Here is a 22,345-nt window from a genome sequence, read left to right on the forward strand (position 1 = left end):
GACCCGCGGGCGCTGCTCCTGCCAGGCCTCACCCGGCTCCGTTCCTCCGCAGGGCGGCCACGGTGACTGAAAATGGTGAAGGAAGATGACAAGGTGATCCCGGTGCGTGTGGCGCTGCGCTGCCGCCCCTTGGTGCCGAAGGAGACCAGCGAGGGGTGCCAGATGTGCCTGTCCTTCGTGCCGGGGGAACCGCAAGTAAGGGAGCCAGCCCTCTGCGCCCGGGGGTCGGCCTTGTCTCCCTCCTTCGCCTCAGGGTTTGCTGCCAGGGTGCTGTAGTCAGCGCTGTCTGTTCTCGTCTCCTCCACAGGTGGTCGTAGGTAACGATAAGTCCTTCACGTATGACTACGTGTTCGACCCTTCTGTTGAGCAAGAGGAAGTCTTCAACACAGCTGTCGCCCCTCTCATACGGGGCATCTTCAAAGGTTTGTGCTAACAGAGGTCAAGCTCTGTTTTAAAATACTGTGGATTTTGGTGGGCTTAGCCATGTGGAAGAATGTGCTGTGCTGTCTAATTCTTCATTCTAACTCATTTTTTCTTTGATCTCAGAAAATAAAGTCCTGTGCTACCTAGACACTGACTCCAGCCTCTAGTGAGAAGTGCCAGATCTTACCTGTTTACAACCTGTTGTATACTCCATAGGGCTATCAAAATGATTTGTGTGTGTTCAGTGGGTCACTTTGGTTCCTGAAGATATTTATGTAAGGCAAGAGAATTTTACCAAGAATAATAGGATGAATTGTAAAGCATCCTATACCAGAAGCTGTTACCAATGCTACAGTGGAGCTGGGATGACAGAGAACTTGCACTGTGTTTCTATGACTAACTCTAGTAAGCAACAGAGCAGACTTACAAAAGAGCTGGAATAATAGTTTTATCTGTGCTTTGGGGAGCTTTTCATTGACCTTTTTTCCTTGACGTTGCTAACTGTGACTTGTGCATAAAGGCTGCATAAACTGACAGTGAGGGGCAGTGCTTTTCTGGAAGGATGGTTTTACTAGAATGCAGCTTTGTTCATCAGAGTTTCTTCTGGTTCCCACGTGACTGTCTGATCCGGGCATCCTTTGTTCCCCTAGGGTATAATGCTACCGTCTTAGCCTACGGACAGACAGGATCTGGAAAAACGTACTCTATGGGAGGTACCTACACTGCCAATCAAGAGCACGAACCTAGTGTGGGGGTCATCCCTCGGGTAATCAAACTGCTGTTTAAGGAGAAGGAGCAAAGGCAGGATTGGGAATTCGTCCTCAAGGTTTCTTATCTAGAGGTAAAAGTTGTTTTGATTTCCAAACTATTATAAAGTTATGAATTGCAGATAAAGTGAGCTTTAATGAGGCCACCTCCTTCAAGTAATAGGTATTTATTAAACCAAAACCTAAAAAGATTTTGTCAGGAACTGGATTCTGAGTCCTAGGTATCTTTCTTTAAAGGTGAAATGAATGGAATGTCATACAAAGTTAGCCACAATTTCAGCCTAACTGTACATCTTTCTTTATGCAAATTGTTCTCTTGCGAGGCTGCTAATTCTGAACTGCTGTTCTGATGCTTTCAGATCTACAATGAGGATATTCTAGACCTGCTGTGCCCATCAAGAGAACGCACTTCTCAGATTAGTATACGGGAAGATCCGAAAGAAGGCATAAAGGTCTGTTGCCCTGTTAGATAAGGGTACATAAGGGGGTGACATGGCTCAGGATGAATGTTTCAGTGAAACAACTGTCTGACTCCCTGAGCTCTGCTTTATGTTAGTGCATATGAAATCATCACAACTCCTCATTCCTGTCAAAATTGAGCAGTTGATGATCCTTAAGTCTACTCAGAGTAACACCCAATAGGGTTAGACATTCATGACAAAGCCACTTGCAAGTCCTATTGTGACTTTTTTTGAAGGCTGATTTAGTTGAATATCTGAGAACACTGTACTTTGGGTCCCCTCACCAAATTTCAAACTCTGTTGCAACTGTACTCTTCAGTTTGGTAGAAATAGCATGCAACAAAGGGATTTTGAGGGGAAACTATTTAAGTGCCCAAGTTATTTTCTTAGCAGTTTTGTACAGATGTGTGCTTATAGCATAGTGTAGAAAAACCTTGTGCTACAGCTTGCTCTGTGTACTTATTTTGTAGTTAAACTTCCGTCCATTCATTGTGCTTCATTCATACAGTTTCAGTTTGCAGTGGTGGGTAGGTTGTTGGTTGTCATATGCACGGTGTGCATGACACCTGTAGCTTTGATCCATGAATGTTTTTATGTGTAATCTTGTGCTGCTCACTGTCACCTCTAAAGTACTGGGGTGCGACTCCTCCATGTGTTAGTAGCGGCATTGTGATCCAGGGAGACAGGCCCCTCGGGGAAAGTGCAAGCTTCCCAAGGAGCATGACCAGTCCCTACTGCTCAGTCCCTTCTGTCCTTTATGTCCCTAATACCTGCCTTCCCTCCACTCTATTCACACAAATACCCCACCCCCTTTAGCCAGTTTCCCCTTTCTGTGGCCAGGGGATATCTGAGGGCGGCAAGGGATTTCTCCACAGACTACTAAGGAGCCCTGTCTCCATCCCATAGCTCAGCTGGCTCATAGCTCAAGCTCCATCCCATAGCTCAGGCAGGCACAGAGGAACTTGGTGTGTGCATGTAGGAATAGGACGAGGGAGAGGTGATGCGACTTATTTACTGATACGGAGTTCAGAATAAATCTTTGCTGGGGGAATCCATACCAAACCTCTGCCTTGAAGCGAGACTCTGATTCTTGTGAATGCGTATTTACATAGAGACTTTACTTTGTCTGCCGTAGTCTAAGACAGAGGATAATTTTTCTGATGTAAGTTGGGGTGAAAGGAAGGAGAAGATAAATGATGCTTTCTTCCTGGATACAGATTATAGGGTTAACAGAAAGAAATGTTGCGTGTGCCCAAGATACTGTATCCTGCCTAGAGCAAGGGAACAATTCCAGAACGGTGGCCTCCACGGCAATGAACTCCCAGTCCTCACGGTCCCATGCCATCTTCACCATTTGCATTGATCAGAAAAAGAAAAATGACAAGTAAGTGTGATCGCGCAGCCACTCCTAGCAGCTTTTAGGAGTCAGACTTACTCAAAATTTCATAGTCCTGTCATTCTTTCTTGGTCTTGGATGAACTCAGCTGAGCTACTCTTGAGGCAGTTCCTTTATTTGGCTGTCTCTGATATGAAGTACATTTTTCAGCCCAGTAGCTCAACTGTAGTAACCACTGGACTGCTCCTTTCCTAACTTCATGTTTACTTGAGAGAGTAAAATAGTTTATTTCTGCCATAGGAACAGCAGTTTTCACTCCAAGCTACACCTGGTTGATCTTGCTGGCTCTGAGAGACAAAAGAAGACCAAGGCTGAGGGAGACAGACTAAAAGAAGGTCTGTAGAAAAATCACTGGTATAGCTTGGGTTTCTCACCACTTTTGAGTTAATAAATTTGAGTCCTTGTCAGGAAAAGCAAAGCAGTTCTTTAACCCTTATAATGGGCTTTTTTTAGCCTTAAATTTTTTAATAAGGACAGGAAATGACCAATTCCTAGCTATTGAGGTGGCTCTACTCACTGTCATCTGTTTGTGTGCAGGCATCAACATAAACAGAGGTCTCCTCTGCCTGGGGAATGTGATTAGTGCTCTTGGTGATGAAAATAAAAAGGGGGGGTTTGTCCCCTACAGAGACTCAAAGCTAACAAGACTGCTGCAAGGTAAGGGACAGAGAATGATAAAGCCTAAATCTACAGATGCACTTTAAATAACAAAGTAGCAAAAAAACCAACAGCCACACAACCACAGTTCAAAGTGGTAGCTGCTGTTGACAAAGAGATTGCATTTATTGGTTTAGTTCCTTTTCTCACTGAAGCTAGACGTTTTCCGTACTCTTATTTTTAGGTTGCAAATATACTGAGATGGGCTCATTTGAGTCCTGCTCTTTTGCAGTTCCTATGTGATGGGAGGAAACTAGACAAATTCAGTGCATTTTTCTTTTTTGGTGGGGAGAAGGAAGATGAGAAGTTAAGTCTGGAAGCAGAGATCTATTATTATACCCTAATTATAGTTACTTACTGGAGGATATTGCAACCAGAATGAAGATCAAGCTGTTTGTGCCTTCACTGTGCACATCATATTTAGTTTTGTTTTCTTAGTCTGAATATCTGGTCTTTGTGGTACTTATTTTTCAATAGTTGTGATGGTCTTTTAATACATTTTATCTAAATTAGCCTTTAATATGGGCATAGCTATAGTAATGCAATTTACTGGGATTTTTTTTTTTGGAAGTTAAATAATTTGGTACAAAAAGTTAGGCTCTTCAGCATTTTCCATATCTGAAAGTATCTTAAAAAAAGAAACTGGATTATGCAGAGCTGGATGTGGGGCCCTTTTTTTCTGATGAAAAGTTTTAAGTAGCCAATATGTGTTACTGTAAAACCAAAGAATAAAATGCCATGCAGCTTGATGACCTGAACAAACATGTTCTTGGCCAATCATTCTTTAAATTGGAAGATAGTGTGAATTCTGATGTCTGGATATCCATGGAGGTCTTGAGTATTATTATGTGGAAGAAGGGAGGGGAAAACCTGAAAGAACTATGCCAGAAATGGCATACAGAAATTACAGCAGTAACAGAAATTACTTAACAGGACAAAATATTACTGGGGCTTCTGATGTGAAACCATTGGTGCTTAGAGCTGAGATGTAACTTTGGGACTTTGGCTTTCAAAAAAGCTCTTTAGTATAGTACTGACTGGGGCAGAGGAAAAAGTAGATGACAATGACACAAAACTATGGCTGGATATCTTCTTCTAGCAGTAGTAGGGAGATGCACGCAGGCGGTCTTAGATGATATCTCACTAGTCATTCTTGTTCTCTCTCAAAGCTTTGATTATGCCTTGTTTTCCTTCTCAGATTCTCTGGGCGGTAACAGCCACACTCTCATGATTGCCTGTGTAAGCCCAGCGGATTCCAATCTAGAAGAAACTCTAAATACTCTGCGTTATGCTGATAGAGCAAGAAAAATAAAAAATAAACCAATTGTCAACCTTGATCCCCAGGCGGCTGAGTTGCATCATCTAAAGCAGCAGGTACTGGGTGCATTCTTCATGTGAGAGGAGTAGATCTATCCTTTTAGTACTAAGCTCAGTAAACAGCAAGTGAAGACATAGGATGCCTAGCTACACAAAACATGCAAAAAATATTTAGTATGTGTTTCTCTGTCTCTTGAGATGACAGTGTTAAGTGATGTAAAGGGAATACATGAATATTTCTTGTAATTCTACAGCAACTATTCAATGCCATAGAAAAATGGTAGCGTTAGTGTGATTTACATTTCCCTTCCACTGAACAAATCATCACCTGCCCATTAGGCTACAGGCAAAATTAGAAGCACAGTGATGGTTGCCTTGCTAACATCACCTGCCTATATCCAGCATGGAGTAGGAAGTGAAGAGTATTCCTATGTGGTCAGGTTCAGAGGGAAATAAGTTGCATAAACTAGACTTGGTTAAACCCAAAGCTAGAAGTGCCCAAGGGCTTGTCTACTGGTGAGAGTTAACCAAGCTTGCTGTGCTTACTTGGCTGTATGCATATGATAGTCTTTCATGCTACCTCTCCATAGGAGAACTCATTAATCTTGTTCCACAATGGAGCAAGTAAGTGGCTTTGCTTCCTGCATAGGAGTGTTCACCAGAGCCTAGTGAATATTTATTAACACACTGTAAATTCAAATCGCATATTCAAGTAGCTTAGGAAGGCAAGTGACCTAACTCTTTATGTCATGTGGAAGGTAGCAACAGAGCATTGGTTCAGCAAAGTGGGAGACCTGCCCTTTGGATCAGCGAGGTCTCTGACACCCTGCACAGAACAGTATGTCAACTGTCTGTGCGTGAATTAACATGCTCTGATCTGAGCGTTCCTGATGAAGAGAAGGTAGCTTTTTTTAGGAGTAAATTACTTGAAATACTGTAGCAACATGATTCCTTTCCACAGGCAATGGTAAAAGGACAATTGTGGAGCAAGTGACTCTTACTAAGACTAAGGATCTTAATAGTGTTCCTTCAACCATCTAGTTACTACATGGGAGAGGTTTACAACTATAATTATTTGTCTTCCTAGGTGCAAGAGCTACAGGTGTTACTGCTGCAGGCCCATGGAGGGACCCTCCCAGTGTCTCTCAAGTAAGCTTTGTAGGTTAATGCTCAATGTAACTGATGGCTGTCGCACACCAGCAAAGACTCTAGATCACCTTTGCTCCAGACAGTGCTGTAGACTGTGGGTAGAGCAAACAGTTGCTTTCTAATAGGATCTGGACAATTTTTTTTTTCCTTTTGTTCTTTTTTTCCGTGCTCACTGAAATTCCATGCATGTATGGGTTACTTAGTTTTGTAGCAAACCCCTTAAGATTGCAAAAATCGGCTGTAGGAAATACAAGAGGAACTAGGCAATGCCTCCTAAGTAAGTATCTGTTTCTCAGATCCATCCATCCCTCTTTTCTTCCTCACCCCTCTACCTCTAAATATAGGGCACCTCCATCTCCATTGCTCTCAAAAGCACAAAATGCAGGGAAGAGTTGGATTGTATAGGTGTTGTCTTCTGAGGATGTTTCAAAACCCAATTACATGCAGTTTACAGACTTACCATTGGTTAAACAGCATTACTGTTTCAAAAGGGTGCTTTCTTCTCTTGCATATGTCTACTTTTGGTGTGCTGTATTACTTAAATTTTTGAATTCAGATTAGACTTCTTCCAGTTATTTCTGTTCCTCTACTGTGACTACTACGACCTATATTTATTGTAAGTTATTTAGGAAACTTGGAGGTAATTTCAGTGCTATTACAAACCTCTAGCGAAGTCATGTGCACGAGCAAACCGGTCCTTAATGTTTTAGTAGTATGGCACCGTCAGAGAATCTTCAGTCCCTGATGGAGAAGAACCAGTCACTAATGGCAGAGAATCAAAAGCTGAGCAGAGGGCTGAGTGAGGCCGCTGGTCAGACGGCACAAATGTTGGAGAGGATCATTCTGGTAAGGTTCAGTTACCCAAGAAGAGCTTTAAGTTGCATGACTTCCCCTTTTTGCTGAAGATTAATCAATAGCAGCTCCTGTACTAATGGCACGTTAGGAATATCTCTCTAATGTTCCTTTCACATTTATTTCAAATCTCTAGCCATCACCTAGTCAGAACCAAAAGTCTCCCAGAGCCTGTCAGAGCCTATAGATCTGGTGACTTCAGTGGGGAAAGCAGACCTGAATCTTTCAGCTTTTCTGTTACTTTAATGTTTTAAATACCACTTGTGCATGCGCGCTCTCCCTCTCTTCCCTCTTCCACCCCCCTGCTCTGCTTTGTTTTGATTCATTGCAGTGTATATTCCTGCGAAAAAGGGTGTTAAGTCTAAACGAACTAGTGGCAAGGATCATGCAAGATCTTCCAGTGCATTGATTTGCCACAGGCTGATCACATATCTTTTGCTACAAATAAATTAGCTGTTTTCTGGCTTCTTGTCTTGCTTTTCATACAATTCAGTATAATTCTGACTTCTCTTAGACAGAACAAGAAAATGAGAAGATGAATGCCAAACTAGAGCAACTTCAGCAACATGCTGTGTAAGTCTGTTTCCACACCCTACTTGTGCTAAGGAAATGTCTTTCAGCATTAAATATTTTTCTTGGGTTAAACTGGATACAGTCAATTTATGTTTGTATGTTCAGTGGGAAAAGTTGTTCCTCGTTGGCGTGTGTGACACAAACGTGCCATGTAATACTCATGGACTTATTCCCACGTCTGCATTGCAGATGCAAGCTTGATCTGCAGAAGTTGGTAGAGACTGTGGAAGATGAGGAACTAAAAGAGAATGTAGAGGTGATTCGCAATCTGCAGCAAGTGTTGGCTCAGTTGCAGGTAAGACTGAATCCAGGGAAAGAAGAACATGTGCCAAGTGAGTTTACTGATGAGACCTAGGGCTCTTTTGCCAATTTGCTGAGCAGTGGATTCCACTCTGCAGAAGCCTTGCTTAAGGAGCCCAGGAATTATGAGTATTAAATGACTCTTGATATCCACTTCAAAACAAGCTGTCCTGCTGTGCTTTTAATGCTGCAGAAATGCCACTTGTGCTTGAGTGGCTGCATGTGGTGGGGGAAGATTTTTCTCCTTAAAAGAATTTGATAGTGGAAGATTAGCATGGATTTACAATCCAGAAGTTGGAAGAAGAGTTATAAACTTAGTAGTTTTAATGAGCAACCCAAATTGCAGGGACCTGACACTGTTAAATAGAAGTTGTCAAATCTGCCTCTCATTGAGGAACTTCTCTGTTCTTCCTCACTAGACATTCCCCCTGTTCCCAGACTCCTTACTCTTGTGAGGAGCTGGCTGCCAATGCTGGAGTTCAGGGAAGACTAGAAAGAATGCCTTGTCCAGCTAGTCTAGGAGGAGTATGCTCACTTTACTAAAGGAGGAAGACAATGACATCCTCTTTCCAGAGACAACTTTCTGGACAGAGGAGAGTAACATTATGCTTTGTCATAATAGGCCAACAGACTTATTAGCTTCATTTTACTTAATCTTTCACTTTTTACCAACATTTTCCTTTCTTTGTCCTATATAGAGTGAAAATGCTGCCACAATGGAAGCTGCTACAGAGATGGCAAACTCTGAACAGGATGCTACAGCTGTAAGTGAAGGGAGTCCAGCAATACAGACCTTACCGGGGCATGCTTTTATCCCCTCATCACTCCTCTTACCTGCGTCCTTAAGCTAGTTTTCTAATCCAAATGTTTGATAAATAGTATGTGTCACTCTTGTAAGTGCTGCCTTTCTATGCTCTTATTTGCTCAATGTGTTCAAGATCAATAACCTGTTCTCACTTCTGAATATCTAATTTTTTATGTAAAAAAAATTAATTTGAAGTGTTCTGCAGAAACTGTGATGGCATAGTTAAAGAGCTTTGGATTGGCCTCTCTGGCCCATTGCTGTGTCTCCTCCAGGAAGCAGAAATGGGTCAGGATACCAAGAGATCCTCGGATGACTTCACCACTCAACATGCCCTCCGTCAAGCACAGATGTCCAAAGAGCTGCTTGAATTGAATAAAGCCCTGACTCTGAAAGAGGCACTTGCCAAAAAAATGACTCAGAATGATAGTCAGCTGGAGCCCATTCAGTCCCAATACCAGGTAAACTCTTCTGAAGTAGTTCTTTTAAAGATATGTTCAGTTTATTTTTCCCAATTAATGCAGTCACTCCATGCTGAGGAGGGAAGGGAGGAGAATATCTGTCCTCTTAAGAGCATGTTGTTATTGGGTCTATATATTTCCTTAAGCTGGGTCACTTGCCCCCTTGGGCATGGAGAGGGGAGTTAACTACAGGTGCCAGCAGAGAAGATGAGGAGATGACCATACCCAGCTAGCTACAAATAGCTCTACTGCCGGAAGACGGTCTTTTCCCTGAAATAAACTATTAGCCACTAGCTGTTCTATGTGAAATGGGCTTCTCTGCTTTTTACTTGGCGGTTTGCTTGGCTGCACCAAGCCAAAATGCAAGTACTTCTCTGTTAACTCTCATAGTACAGCCAGCTGATCTGGCTTCCCCTGTTCACTAGCTGTGCTGGGATCTCCCATCTCTGAAATTGTTCAGTCATAACTTTTAGTTTGTTACAATGGTTCTGCAGACTGACTAAGATTTCAGTGTATGGAGGACTAGCCCTTTTGACATTCATGCTGCTTTTAGACAAGGTAGTTTACAGCCTGTTGGAAAGGAACATGGTTTCTCGAGGCCTCCTGTCTTAAAGCTTTGTTTCAAGGTTTTCATTTGGAGGCTTACTACTCTTGTCCTTTCTAGACTAATATCAAGGATCTGGAATTGGAGGTCAGCAGTTTACAAAAAGAAAAGGAGGAGCTGATCCTTGCTCTGCATATGGCAAAGAAGGATGTCAACCAAGCCAAGTAAGAGTGACTACGCAAGCCATGCGGCTTACAGCACTGAAAATTGTGTTAATGCGCCTGTGAAAACTCATTGTCTTGTACTTTCTATTTGTAAAAACTCTTTATTTTGATGCAAATGCATCCCTTTAACATGCCACGTGAGTTGTATGAACTGCAGAGAAGCCTGATAGTGGGCTTTCATCAGTGGGCAAGACGATAATACGCAATTGCTTCATTTTCCATAAGGTGTCTCTGAAGTTGGAGAGTACTTGTTTGAGAATAACAGTTATTACGGGGGGCTGTTTTTAAAGTGTGACTTCTTTACAGACTGAGTGAACGGCGTCGCAAAAGACTCCAGGAGTTGGAAGGGCAAATTAATGAGCTGAAGAAAAAGCTGAATGAGCAATCAAAGCTCTTAAAGCTGAAGGAATCTACAGAACGCACTGTCTCCAAACTGAACCAGGAGATCAGGGTAACTAACCCTAGCATGCAGTTCTTAGGCTTGCTCCAGTGTAGACAAAGCAGCTTCCAGACAGCGGGCATTCACTTTCTGTTTTGTTAGACTGAGAACACCAGTTTTTGGCAAGATCCCTCTGGCTACGTGACCACCGTTGCTGGTGTAATACAATAGGCAGGTGACTACTGAGACTTGAACGAATAAAAGAAGTCCAAAGTGTCTTATGGCTATTCTGATAATTTATTGCCTCAGTCAAATCACTTGACTTCACTTTGATTTCCATGTGTATACTGTGCATGTGTTTTTCTTCCCTTTATGCCTTAAAAAATGAATTCCTGGGTTTTAGCACTTTGAGACTGTCCTTAGGCATGTACTCTGAGTGGGCAGCACACTGTAAAACTTCCCATCTGCCACTCCCCACCCCTGACAGAACACACTAGGGGAATGTACTTTGAAACTACCCAGAATGCAAGTACTGGACAGTTCTTCCAGCCATTTCTGTTTTTCAGGAAATGAAAAACCAAAGGGTACAGCTGATGCGCCAAATGAAAGACGATGCTGAGAAATTCAGGCAATGGAAACAACAGAAGGACAAGGAAGTGATCCAGCTGAAAGAACGGGTGAGCAAACAATAAGCCCCCAAACTGTACCTCCCTCTGAAGAGTGAAACAAATCATTAAAGTGTTTGCTGCAAGACTTTGTTTAACTTACAAGCATCTGAAAAACATCTGGGGAATGCTTTGAAGATAACATTAGTTCATATGGTTGCCACCTTTCACCAGTTGTTGTAAATTGACTTGCTTGCTTGTGTCTGGCAATCTTAAAGCTATCAACACAGTTGTCATGATTCAGCTCTAAAGCAGAAGGCAAATATGTTTAATATTTTTAAGTATTTAAAATTGTAGGATTTGGCCACAGAATGGGAGGTATTTAAAATTTCAAAGGAATATTGAATCTGCAGGTAAACAGTGAGAATTGTTAATGAAATCCAGCTGGCTTGTAGCATTCAAGTGTAATGGACAGCAAACATCTGTACCTCTTGAGTTCTGATTTCACAGGTATTCTTACTGTAAGAAGTTTGCTCCCCAATGCTTTGGGACACTAAGTCTTAAACTTTTGGTTTGCAGTCTCTTACAACCTTCAGGCTCCTAAACCTTTTTGGTGGAAAGTGTGGAGCCCCTTCTAGCCACTTTAAGCCTACAGCCATTTGTTCTCAGAGGCACTACTTGGCTTAAGCTTGTAATGATCAGTGAAATTATCATGAACCATTTGCATTGCAGAACAGCAAATGTAATTATTTTGTTCCAAAAAGTGTGAAACCGGCCATAGGTATTAATGTGATGTGGTTTTTCCATCTGTCTTAACAATATTTCCCTGCAGGATCGCAAGAGACAATATGAGCTACTTAAGCTAGAACGAGATTTCCAGAAGCAGGCCAATGTACTTCGGCGCAAAACAGAAGAGGTAAGGAGCCAATATCTGCTAGAAACTTCTGACTAACTCCTAAAGGTCTGCAAAGGGTGGTTGGAGGTTGTAATAGGATATGCAGAAACTTCTTAAAAGCAGTTTGGAGGTCTGAAAATAGGTACTTTCGTCTTGGTAGAAAAATACCATGCTGTCTTGTAGCCTTTGAGCGATTCTAGTTAAATCTGCTCCTTAAAGGATAAATTACCCTTTGAGCATCAGGCTGCTGTGGCAAATCTATTACAGATACCCAAGCTAGAAAGTGTAAAATGAGCTTGAGTGGATACACTAGATGGCAGTTCAAAATTCTTTCAAGATGGCTGTATAGAAGAAATGCATCTTGAAACCATTTTGGATGTTTTCTTCTACCTTTAGGCCTAGAAGCAGATTCTCTTTAAACTAGGGATCTCAACAACAGAAACTAGGTCAGGGACTCTCTAGTCTTTGGTTAATCCTAAAGTTTTATTAACCTATTAACTTCTCTTCTCATTGTGTCAATGTCTGACTTGCATTGTGAATATCTCATGTTTTCAACTGTTGCGGATTAAGTGAAGTAACTACTGTTCAGCTTTTGTGTAAAATATTTTACAGGCAGCAGCTGCTAACAAGCGCCTAAAGGATGCTCTGCAGAAACAGCGGGAGGCTGCAGATAAACGGAAGGAGAGTCAAAATCGGGGAATGGAAGGAGTTGCTGCACGAGTAAAAGTGGGTGACAATATGTTGTGCATCCCAACAAACAATGGGTAAACTTAGCTTTGTTAACTCAGTAGGTGCTGCTGGGGTTGATGACTGGACAGCAGAGGGGGAGGAACATGGAGTTACACATTAAGGGAGGCAATGTTATTATTCAAGTTATCTGTGAAGGCATTTCAGAGAAGGATTCAGTCCTGAAGTTGAGACTACAGTGAACCACTATACTGTTTTTTGGGTTATGGTGGTTTTTTTTCCTCCAGAGTTGGCTTGCAAACGAAGTAGAGGTTCTTGTTAGTACTGAAGAGGCTCGACGGCACCTTGCAGACCTTCTGGAGGACAGAAAGATCTTGGCACAGGAGCTCCTTCAGCTTAAAGAGAAGAAAGAGGCTGGGGAAAACCCACCTCTAAAGCTCCGGGTAAGAGAGAGGGAAATGCCACTTTCCCTGTCCCACACCTCTGTTCAGCAAGTACTGTCACTTACTCTTATTCACTCCTATTTGACCTTTTCCCTCAGAAGGTAGGGATGGAGATGGTTCCCTTTCTGGAAGAAAGGGTTAATGTTGTTACTGTCCTCTGTCATGTCAGGGAACTGAGTTGCTGAAGTAACTTGGTACTTAACGCAATGCATCTGATGGGTGTGAGTGGGTCATACCCCTTATCAAAGACTATGCTTTTGGGAAGGAGCAGTGGAATTTAAGCTATACTTGGAGGCTTTTATAATAGTATGGCTCCTCTTTGCTGAAATGTCTGTAAATGAAAGCCCAGTCTTGTGTGCATTTCTTCACTTACTGCTCACTTCTGTCCCTTGCTGTAATTCTTTAGAGACGCACCTACTCCCTCGCAGATTTGCAGGCTTCGGAGATGGACCTTTCCATATCAAAGCAGATAGAAAGCCTGGAAACTGAGATGGGGCTCAGGTAAGGTGGTATGACAAAGCTGATTTGCACAGCTTTGCCTCCATTTTTTTCCTCATCTCTATCTACAACTCTTTTGTGAAACAAAACAGAAAGTAAAATAACTTATACACTGACACTAAAAACTATGAAATAAGACCATGTGGCTTTCCTGGTTTGAATTTTTCCAAATTTTTCCAAAATGTGGGGATATGAGGACACTGATCAGTTACTAAGATTGTTTTGTTCACATCTCTGTAGGAGCGAAACGCTGCACTTTTAATTGGAAGTGTGGAGGGGAGGAGAAACTCCCTGGTATAGCATTGCAGACTCCAGCTGCTGTACTAAGCAGTCAAAATTGAACTATTTTCTCTACTATTCTGGTAACAGTAATTTTAGCCCAGACACTAGCCCAGGTTTTCTTTTGTATTATAACCTCAAATACATGCGTTCTTCCAAAGGAGTGCCCAGATAGCGGATCTACAGCAGAAACTCTTAGATGCAGACAATGGAGATCGTGTGAAACAGCGCTGGGACAGTATTGCAACAATTCTAGAGGCTAAATGTGCTTTGAAGTATCTCCTTGGAGAGGTAAATTCTGAGTTTGCCTATTTTATTACTAAAAACAAAGGCTCTAAGTGCTTAGCCAGGAATGAAAGGAAGTGACTAACAGGTTTGATAGCAGAGAAGAATTCAAGTGAAGCACTGCTGTACTGGATGAGATTTATTTCCCTCAACTTCTGATTAAAATATCCTCCTGTACTGCAGATCATTTTGGGGAGTGAAATCCAAAAAGAACAGGGAAGAGGGAAACAGAATAAACACACGTCTGGAGATATCAGCTAAAGCTGTGCTTACAGAAGGCTTGCATGGGAATAGTAAAAGGGAAGAGACAAATTTCAGAAGTGGAAGAGAAGAGAAAGTACCTAAAAATACTTACTGAGCAAGTAGGCAAACTGCAGGGAAACAAGGGGACCACTCTCTGAGGTCAGAGTGGAAGCAGTGGAATGGATGTTGGGATGGGAGAAGCTCGAACAAGGCTGGGGGTAGGAGAGAGTAGGAATTGGGCTAATGTGGAATCAAGGAAAGAGCAACTGAATGGCAGAATCATATATCAGTCCATGGTGCTTGGAAATTAAAGGAAAAGAATGAAGGAGCTAATATGAGAGAGCATTCATTTTTGAATGCCCTGCAATGCTCAGATTTAAAGTGCTGCAGGAAGGGAGATTAATCTAGAACTGTTAACAAAACATCCTGCTATCTGTTTTGCACTTCTAGACTGGCTGTCAGATGTCTAGCTCCGAATGTCTCATCTAGCCTTCTTGTTGCTGATAGCCAGTCCAATTCTTAGGGTGGTTGGAGATTAGGCAGAAATGTTTCGCCTTCAGACTGAAGCATGTCTGCCCCAACAGGAACATGGAACTCCAAGCAATGATCTTGCTTTTGTCTTTCAGCTGGTCTCCTCAAAAGTGCAGGAAAGCAAGTTGGAGAGCAGCCTTCAGCAGAGTGAAGCCAACTGTTCAGACATGCAAAAGATGCTGATTGAAGAGCGAAACCATGTAACGGAGATGGAGGCTGAGTTCCAAAATCAGCTTTTGGTGCAGGAACAACACCACCAGGAGAAGGTAAAACTTAAGTGTCAGAAATCTTGAGACCTCCTGTGTCTTGGGACTCTGCTTCCCAGATCTGCTCAGAGATAAAGGCAAAGTGTTGTGCTGAAACCAATCTGTTGCTGTATATCTGATAAAGATTTCTTAGACTTTTGCGGGATAGCTAACAAAAGCCCAAGAAATCTCACTATTCGTCTTCTGTCCTATGCAAGTTGTTTTATTCAGTAACTTTTTGCAATGCTTTAAGTGAGGCTTAAAGATAACTTTTAAAGTAGATCAGGGCAGAATCATGCTGGAAGTGGCAGAAAGAATCTTTCTGAAATTGTCAAGGCCTTTAATGCCTGGGCTGCCAGATATCTCTAGGAATTCATGCCTCTCTGCCTCTGCTATGTTAACTTGCTTTTAGGTTCTGTACCTGCTTAGCCAATTTCAGCAAAAAGAAGCAGCAGAGAAGAAATTGGAAGATACACTAAGCGAGCAAGAGAAACAGCTGCAAGAGCGACTCAAGTTCCAGGTAGTGTCTGGATATGGCTATGTGGGGGGGTGTGCTCATTAGGGCTACCTGTTACTTGGAATAGTGGCTTTAGAGTGAGGAAGGTGCAGAAGGATTGAGAGCATTTCCATTTTTAGCTAAGATTGCTCGATTCAGTTGGTTACAGGGGATAGTTGTTATACAGGTTTGAATAAGCCTGTGGTTTTTTTCTGGTATGTATCTTCTTCCATTAAATAAATGTAAATGCAGCAATAAGGCCTACCACAATCTGACCAGCTCACACGAACTTCTTCCATGCTCGGAACACCTTTAGTTAGGGTGTTCAACATGTTATTACTAGTTCTTTGCTTAGCACAGCTCCACTGTGCTATTGGCAATGGAAGAACTTTAGCTTGATCATATAAACATGTTACAAGCTGCACCTTGTCTTGTTGCTAAGAGAATTAAGTGGTGTAGCAAGCTCCTGTGGAAGGGCATGGTCAGTGATGTGTTAAAGCACAATCAGTCCTAGATGCACCTAATTTGGACGTAAGCCTTAGAAATAAAGGGAGGTTTAGATCTTAATTGGTCACTCTGAAAGGATCACATTCTCAGTTGTATTGGCAATGTTATGCATAAAACAAGGTAGTATCACTAATGATTTTCCTGATCAGTCAGTGCTGATCTCCTGTTGGAGAATACAAAGAAACCCCTCTGGTGTTGCAAGAAAGATCCAAATAGTTGTTTGGGACAAATAGATTTTTCTATTTGTGCTACCCCCACATAAGCCTATAGATATCATCTTGTCTTGCAAACAGGAGGAAGAGCTGGAGAAAATGAGGGAGATCTGTGAGAAGAACCAAGAACTTCTCCAGGAAAATGACACTCTTAAACAGGTAGAGATTGGTACAGACATAAGTCATAAGAGCTTCTTGGCAGTTGGGTTAATGTATTTTGCAAAGCTAACTTTTGTCCCTCTTAACAGAAACTGCTGCTCCTCCAAGTTGCCAGTGGACAGAAGCTCCATCACATTCAGCAAATGCCATCTGAGTCCCCAGATTCTTCTTTTGATTATATTCCACCCAAAGTAAAGATGCTGCATACCAGTTTTCATGCTTGAATTGTACCTGGGTTCTTTTCAAAAGTTAATGTTGTCGAGTAGTAATCTTGGCTTCTTTCTCCCAAGTTGCTTTTTACAAGGCATCTTGTTCTGCTTATTGAACTAGGCCTGTTGTCTACTTCAGACAGTCCTTAAGGCTTCTGTTTTCAGAATACTTCTGAAACCAGCTTGTGCTAGTTTTTCAATCTTAAAAAAAAAAAAAAAAACAACTGAAACAAAAACCCAAACCTGTTTTCTCAGTCTAATTATCTCTGACTCTGTATCCTCCTTAGTAATCCAGGTGTTTTCTCTGTAGCATTTCCAGTCTCTGAATCATGGAGCAAGGCATTTGTCATAGAAAATTTAATCATTGCCTTGCAAAAGAGCCAAGTGCTGGGAGGAATAATGATTTAAAACTATTTTGTCAAGACTGTGACACAAATCTATTAAATATCCAAGGATTTGTCAACTATAGCAGTTTAAATTGACTGATTGAATTTTTAATCCTGACAATTTCATCTTTTGTCTCCTCCCTAGCCCTACAGCCTTCTTGGCTGTCTGAAAGGAATGGGGCTGTGGTGGTGGGACTCTGAAGTGCCTTAATAAAATGTAAACCCACTGTTATTCCTTTTGGGGCCTCAAACCTTGTAATTTCTGTGTGTAGCCAAAGACTCGCCGGCAAACGACAGCAAAACCCCGTGCACCAACCCCAGAAATGGATGTGGAAGAGCTGTTCTCTGACTCGGGGGAGTCTGGAGGGGAGATGGAGGATGCGGACTGGGTTCCAGTAAAAGCAGTCAAAGGAGCAAAGAAAAGCATGATGGGGGTAAGATCCAGTTACCTTTGACTTGTTATTACCTATAAGGGAATCACTTGCCTGTATCCCTAAGGATCTAGTACATGTACAGAGAAACAGTGAGATTGCAGTGCCTCCACTATTGTTCTGAACAGCCTTAATATGATAGTACTGCTGGCACTGGTTATTTATCATATTCTGACAGAAAGAGCAAAAGTTGCCTACAGTCAGCAACACCTTCCTAAATAGTTTTTCATTGGACAGGTCATCTTCTACCAAGAGACGCATGTTCTGATCTGCTACCTGTGACTGAACTGGCCTATATGTTTCAGACAGCAGCAAAATAGTGAGCCCTAGCAGCAACTTTATTCCTTCATGGACCCTATTTTAGGGGAAAAAAGGGGTGGCCTGTCATGTATCCCTATGTACTGTTCCCGCTGTGGTGTACTGTGGCTCCTAATCCTGACAGAAGCCTCAGCTTCCATCTTCTGTTTGAATCAGTCTGCTGGGCTTGAAGCTTCAGCCTGCTGCTCGGTTAATTCCTGGTGGGATGGAGGAGATGATTTGAACATGCTGAACACAAGTCACTGTGAACCAATGGGCCTCTCTGGGCTTGAATTGCTATGAAGCTAGGCCCTCATTGTGAGACGTGTTCTTCTTCCCCTTGCACAAAGGGGTAAACTATTACATATTTCACCATGGAGCAACTGTGAAAATGTCAGCAGTTACCACAGAAAAGCTTATAAATGTAAAGGTCTAGCTTTAGTTCCTTTCACTGGAGCTTGCCAACCTGATAAATTCTGAACTACAGTACTATCGGTGGCTTGGTTTTGGGGGAGTTCTTTTGGGCCATGTTGCAGGGAGGAGGGTTTGTGCTTGACACGTGGCTCTTCTGAGTTTATTTACGTAGCCCAGTGGAACTCCAGTGCAACTTACTGCTCAGTTCAGAACTGTAGCTTGGAGCACCTGGTCCGTGCAGTCTGCTACTGCTTCACATACCCAGGCTAGCAGAGAGATTCATTGCTCTGATATGCCATGAAGTAGCCAAACTGGGTCACCTCCATCTAGATGGAGGGCCCTAGGTATGGTGACTCAGGTTTGCCTCCTAGTGTGCAAATGTTAGCTTGTTTAACTGACACTGAAACTGGCACCCTTTTGGATAACTTGAAGTCAGGGACTGAGTAATCGAAGATGCTTATTTTGGGGATACTGAAGCAAGAGATGGCTCTGTAGGTGGAAAGACCTTGTTTCTTTTCCTGGGATGCAGGACGGTCAGTGAAACAATAAAAGGTTCATGGCAGCTTGGGGATGGTACTGTCCTTCAGATTGCTTCAGGTGTTGACAGCTGTGGCAATCTAGATGCAGTCTATAAAACACGAAAGCTCTTTCTGCACAGAACTCTTCTCTTACTTAGTGCTCCTGCAAGGGACGATGTGGAAATAGACAGTGTGGCTGCAGGAAGCAGAAGGTGGGCTGCACTGAAGGCTGTAGCTGTGACTCTGCAAAATGCAGAAATAGAGACCCTGGCTTTCCGGTGAGTAGTGCTGTGTTTGTGGGTGCGAAAGGGCCTGCACCCAACGTCCAGACTACACAGTGCGTTTAAGCAAAGCTGGATGAATGGATAAGCAGTTATGCTATTAATGTACATGCACAGCTTGTCAAGCTAAAGCTTATGCACCTTTCTGAGACGCTTCTAAGTGTCACTGTAATTCAGTGTTTATCTGTGGTAATTGAGTATAAAGTTTTCCACTGCAGTACCAGGCTCTTGCACTAAATACAGAAATTTGCATGATGTCCCAAGTCATATAGATTTACCTACTGCCAGTTGTCAGCCATGAATCTTAAGATAAACAATTTAAGTCTTTCTTTTGCACGTAGTAAATAAAAATTGTATCTTAGCTTCAGACAGCACAAAAACTTAACTCATTTTCAGATTTTTTTTTTTTTTAAAGAATGGAACGGATAATTTGAGGAGTGGGTTGTAGCATCAGGAAGGTTCATGAGCAACTGATGTTCTTTAGAACTCATGCTAGAAAGGTCTGCCTTACTTTTGGATCTTAGGGATTTGAAGCAGAGACTTCCCATAGTAATTCTTTAATTACTGACTATTTTATGAAACCAGTTGCCTGACAGAGGCATTTAGCATCCTCTACTACGAATTACTTCGCAACTGGAGAGAAGGTGGCTTAGGGACCCCTAGTATTTCTTCAGCTGTTGGTGGGAAAGGAAGGGGTGGATATTGTAAAAGTGCTTCAAAACAGTACTGCCCCTCAGGATGCCACACTGTGTGAGGACCGAACAAGGGACTCGGAAGGTTCGTTCAAACTCGAAGACCCCACTGAAGTGACTGCAGGAGAGACCTTCTTTCAGCCTGTGTGCATCACACCAACTACAAAGGTACTGCCTAAAGCTGTAAGAAAGAACAGTGGTTCTGAATGTGCACACACCTTGTCACACCTTGTTTATGGCTAGTGATGGATCTTCAAGAAGAAAAAACCCAAGATGATAGACTGCTGCTAGAAAATTCTGAACAGACTACAGCTGTGAAGCCAGCTTGTATTTAAGTTTTGAGTCTGCTGAATTATTAAGTTTTTGTACTAAAACTTTGCCATACAGGCTTGCCATGCTTTCCTGCTGCACCTTCCAGCAATAAAGCAGAGACTGGTAATTGAGGAGCTCATAGGCCAAAATCGTATCTGTCTACATCCAAACTTACTGTTCTTAAGTCATTGTGTACTCTGATTCGGCAGCTTTAACTGCCTCAGCTAAACAAATTCACTTATTCCATGTGTACCCTCTGCACACTATTCCACATGCTGTCTCTTCCTGTTCATGAATTTGTCTTTAGAATTTTGACTTGAGTAAAGAAACTAAGCAGCTCTTGATGTTGGCCTGGCAACTTCTGTATGTGCTGCCTCCAAGCTCCAGTGCAAGCTAGCTGGCTTCTTCAGGGCAGTGACCAACTCCAAAATTGTCTTCCTTGCTTTTCTGATAGGTCCTGAAAGATATCACAGACCAAGATGTCTTCATGAAGAAGCCCAGCACTGCTGCTTCCCTGCTCATGAGAGATGAGGAGTCCCAAGAGAACCAGATACCATTTGTAAAGAGAAAGAAGAGAATGCTGAGTAGCAATACCAGCTTCTTCTCAGGTTGTACCCCTATCAAAGAGGAGCTTGACTGACGAGCCCAGAAGCTGCCCTGTGACTGGGTTGTGCTGTGCTTCTTTAGACCATGTTGCTGGTGACTCTTTAAAACAGTGTTGGGATCTCTTGCTGCAGCAAAAGCCTGATGACTGTTGTGCCTGACAGCTTCTGGCATCAGCAAGGGAGTCAAACACTAGTTCTTGCTAGATTTTCTTTGTAAATATTTATATGTGTGGGACTTGAACCCATGGTAAGAAACTCTCCTCTGAAATCTCTGTAGGGAGTGGTGGAGGTGACTTATCCAGGTTGCTCATTCCAGCTGCCTTCCTCATACTGAGCTGTGAACATGTTGGGTACAGTTTAATCCGTAATCTTGAAAGAACTTTGCATTTGCACTGGAAATCTGGGCACTGTCTCTTCCAATACAGCACGAGGAACTGTGCCAAGCTGCTGTGTGAGATCCACTGGTGCTTGATCCTGAGGAGGCACTGTCTCTAGTCTTAAACTAGCTAGCAGATATGAAATGGCCAGTGTTTTTGTACCCCTTGGGGCACTGGTCTATCCTTGTTCAATGAAGTTAGAAACTTGCTAGCCATATGTGAATATTGTAGTAATTTTAACTTGGTTTTGTAGCTTTAATAAAGTAACTACTAAAAAAACCCCTGACTTAATTTTACATTATTGTGTACAATGAACCACACAGGCACTCTAGGATCTCTTCAATTAAAATTAGTCTCAAAACTGTTCCAGCAGTTGTGGTGCTGACTGGTCTGGATCCTTTTCTGTCATAACTTACTCAAAAAGCAGGCAGCCCAAACAGGCTACTGGTGCTTGCCACTATGTCCTAATTTTTGAGTTGCAGCATGAAGAATGCTTCTTGAAATGTAACTTTTTTTTTTCCCTTCAAGGGCAGATGCTTGCAGACAGATGCTAAACTAGCACTGTGCCTTCCCTGAGCTGTGAGAGCCCTCTATGTTGGTGCAATTATATGGCTTCTGGCTCTGTGCAAGCTGAGCAGGCTTTTCTGCACAGGAGCTGTTCAGACACACCTTTAATAAACATCAAAGGATAACTGCATGCTTTCTCCTAAATAAAATCAGTATCAACATGAAGGAGTGATGTAATGTCCCCTTCACTCTATGACAAGATTGTTCCTTTTATGAGGAGTGGTGGGAGCAGGGCAGGGCTCTTGCTGATAAAACTGTGCTAGGAGCTCTGTGAGGCACAGGCAAGTGTTGCCTCTGAAAACTGCCAGCTGAGACACAATCCCATGTAGTCACATATGGTCCACTCAATAAAGAGCTGTTAGATGACTGCTCTTCTAACTTCAGTCATCTTTTTTTTGCTTTCCAAGCATATAAAAGTTCTTGGTAGTTGTAAAATGTTTGTTTCAAAGTGATTTAAACAAGCTTTAAAGTTGTGAGGACTTTACCCAGTGAAAAGGCATTTCTTATCCCATAAACCTTCCCATCCTTATGCAGGCATTTAGAAACTGTGAGTCAGGATCATTTCGTATTTGAAGAACAAAGACACAGCACAAAGGCAACAAATCTTTGTGCAGGTGAAACACAATGTAACAAATGCCTGTGGTTGAACCAAACTTGTCCTACTCGTAGACAGGATTATGAAATAATCTGCCTGGGTGGTTGGGAGCTGTGTGCTCGAGGAGGTGGCCGGGGAGCGGCTGGGGCGGCAGGTCTCTCCTCACCTTTCCCAAACACTGCTGCCTCACTAGAAGGCATCAGAGAGGAGCAGCTGCTCAGGACAGCTTTGATGGACGGGGTTCAGTTTAGCCCCTGTATACTCTGTCTGT

At 42.5% G+C, this 22,345-nt stretch overlaps 1 protein-coding gene across 1 annotated transcript; it reads left to right on the plus strand.

The window, feature by feature from the left end:
• The first annotated feature begins 72 nt into the window (after window positions 1–72).
• On the plus strand, window positions 73–21,188 carry KIF4A (kinesin family member 4A). The gene is made up of 30 exons (XM_009586822.1): window positions 73–195; window positions 308–422; window positions 1,074–1,264; window positions 1,550–1,642; window positions 2,869–3,035; window positions 3,288–3,382; window positions 3,585–3,704; window positions 4,903–5,078; window positions 6,109–6,170; window positions 6,881–7,016; window positions 7,537–7,595; window positions 7,785–7,890; window positions 8,594–8,659; window positions 8,973–9,158; window positions 9,823–9,926; window positions 10,233–10,377; window positions 10,872–10,982; window positions 11,743–11,826; window positions 12,418–12,531; window positions 12,780–12,935; window positions 13,342–13,436; window positions 13,874–14,003; window positions 14,867–15,037; window positions 15,429–15,536; window positions 16,313–16,390; window positions 16,480–16,581; window positions 17,258–17,419; window positions 18,804–18,923; window positions 19,664–19,786; window positions 20,385–21,188. Exons 1-30 carry the CDS (start codon window positions 73–75, stop codon window positions 20,568–20,570), a joined length of 3,684 nt encoding a protein of 1,227 aa, XP_009585117.1. The 3' UTR covers window positions 20,571–21,188.
• The last annotated feature ends 1,157 nt before the right edge of the window (window positions 21,189–22,345 follow it).

Source organism: Fulmarus glacialis, unplaced genomic scaffold (assembly GCF_000690835.1).
Source record: "Fulmarus glacialis isolate BGI_N327 unplaced genomic scaffold, ASM69083v1 scaffold49951, whole genome shotgun sequence".
Classification (NCBI taxonomy): Eukaryota; Metazoa; Chordata; class Aves; order Procellariiformes; family Procellariidae; genus Fulmarus; species Fulmarus glacialis.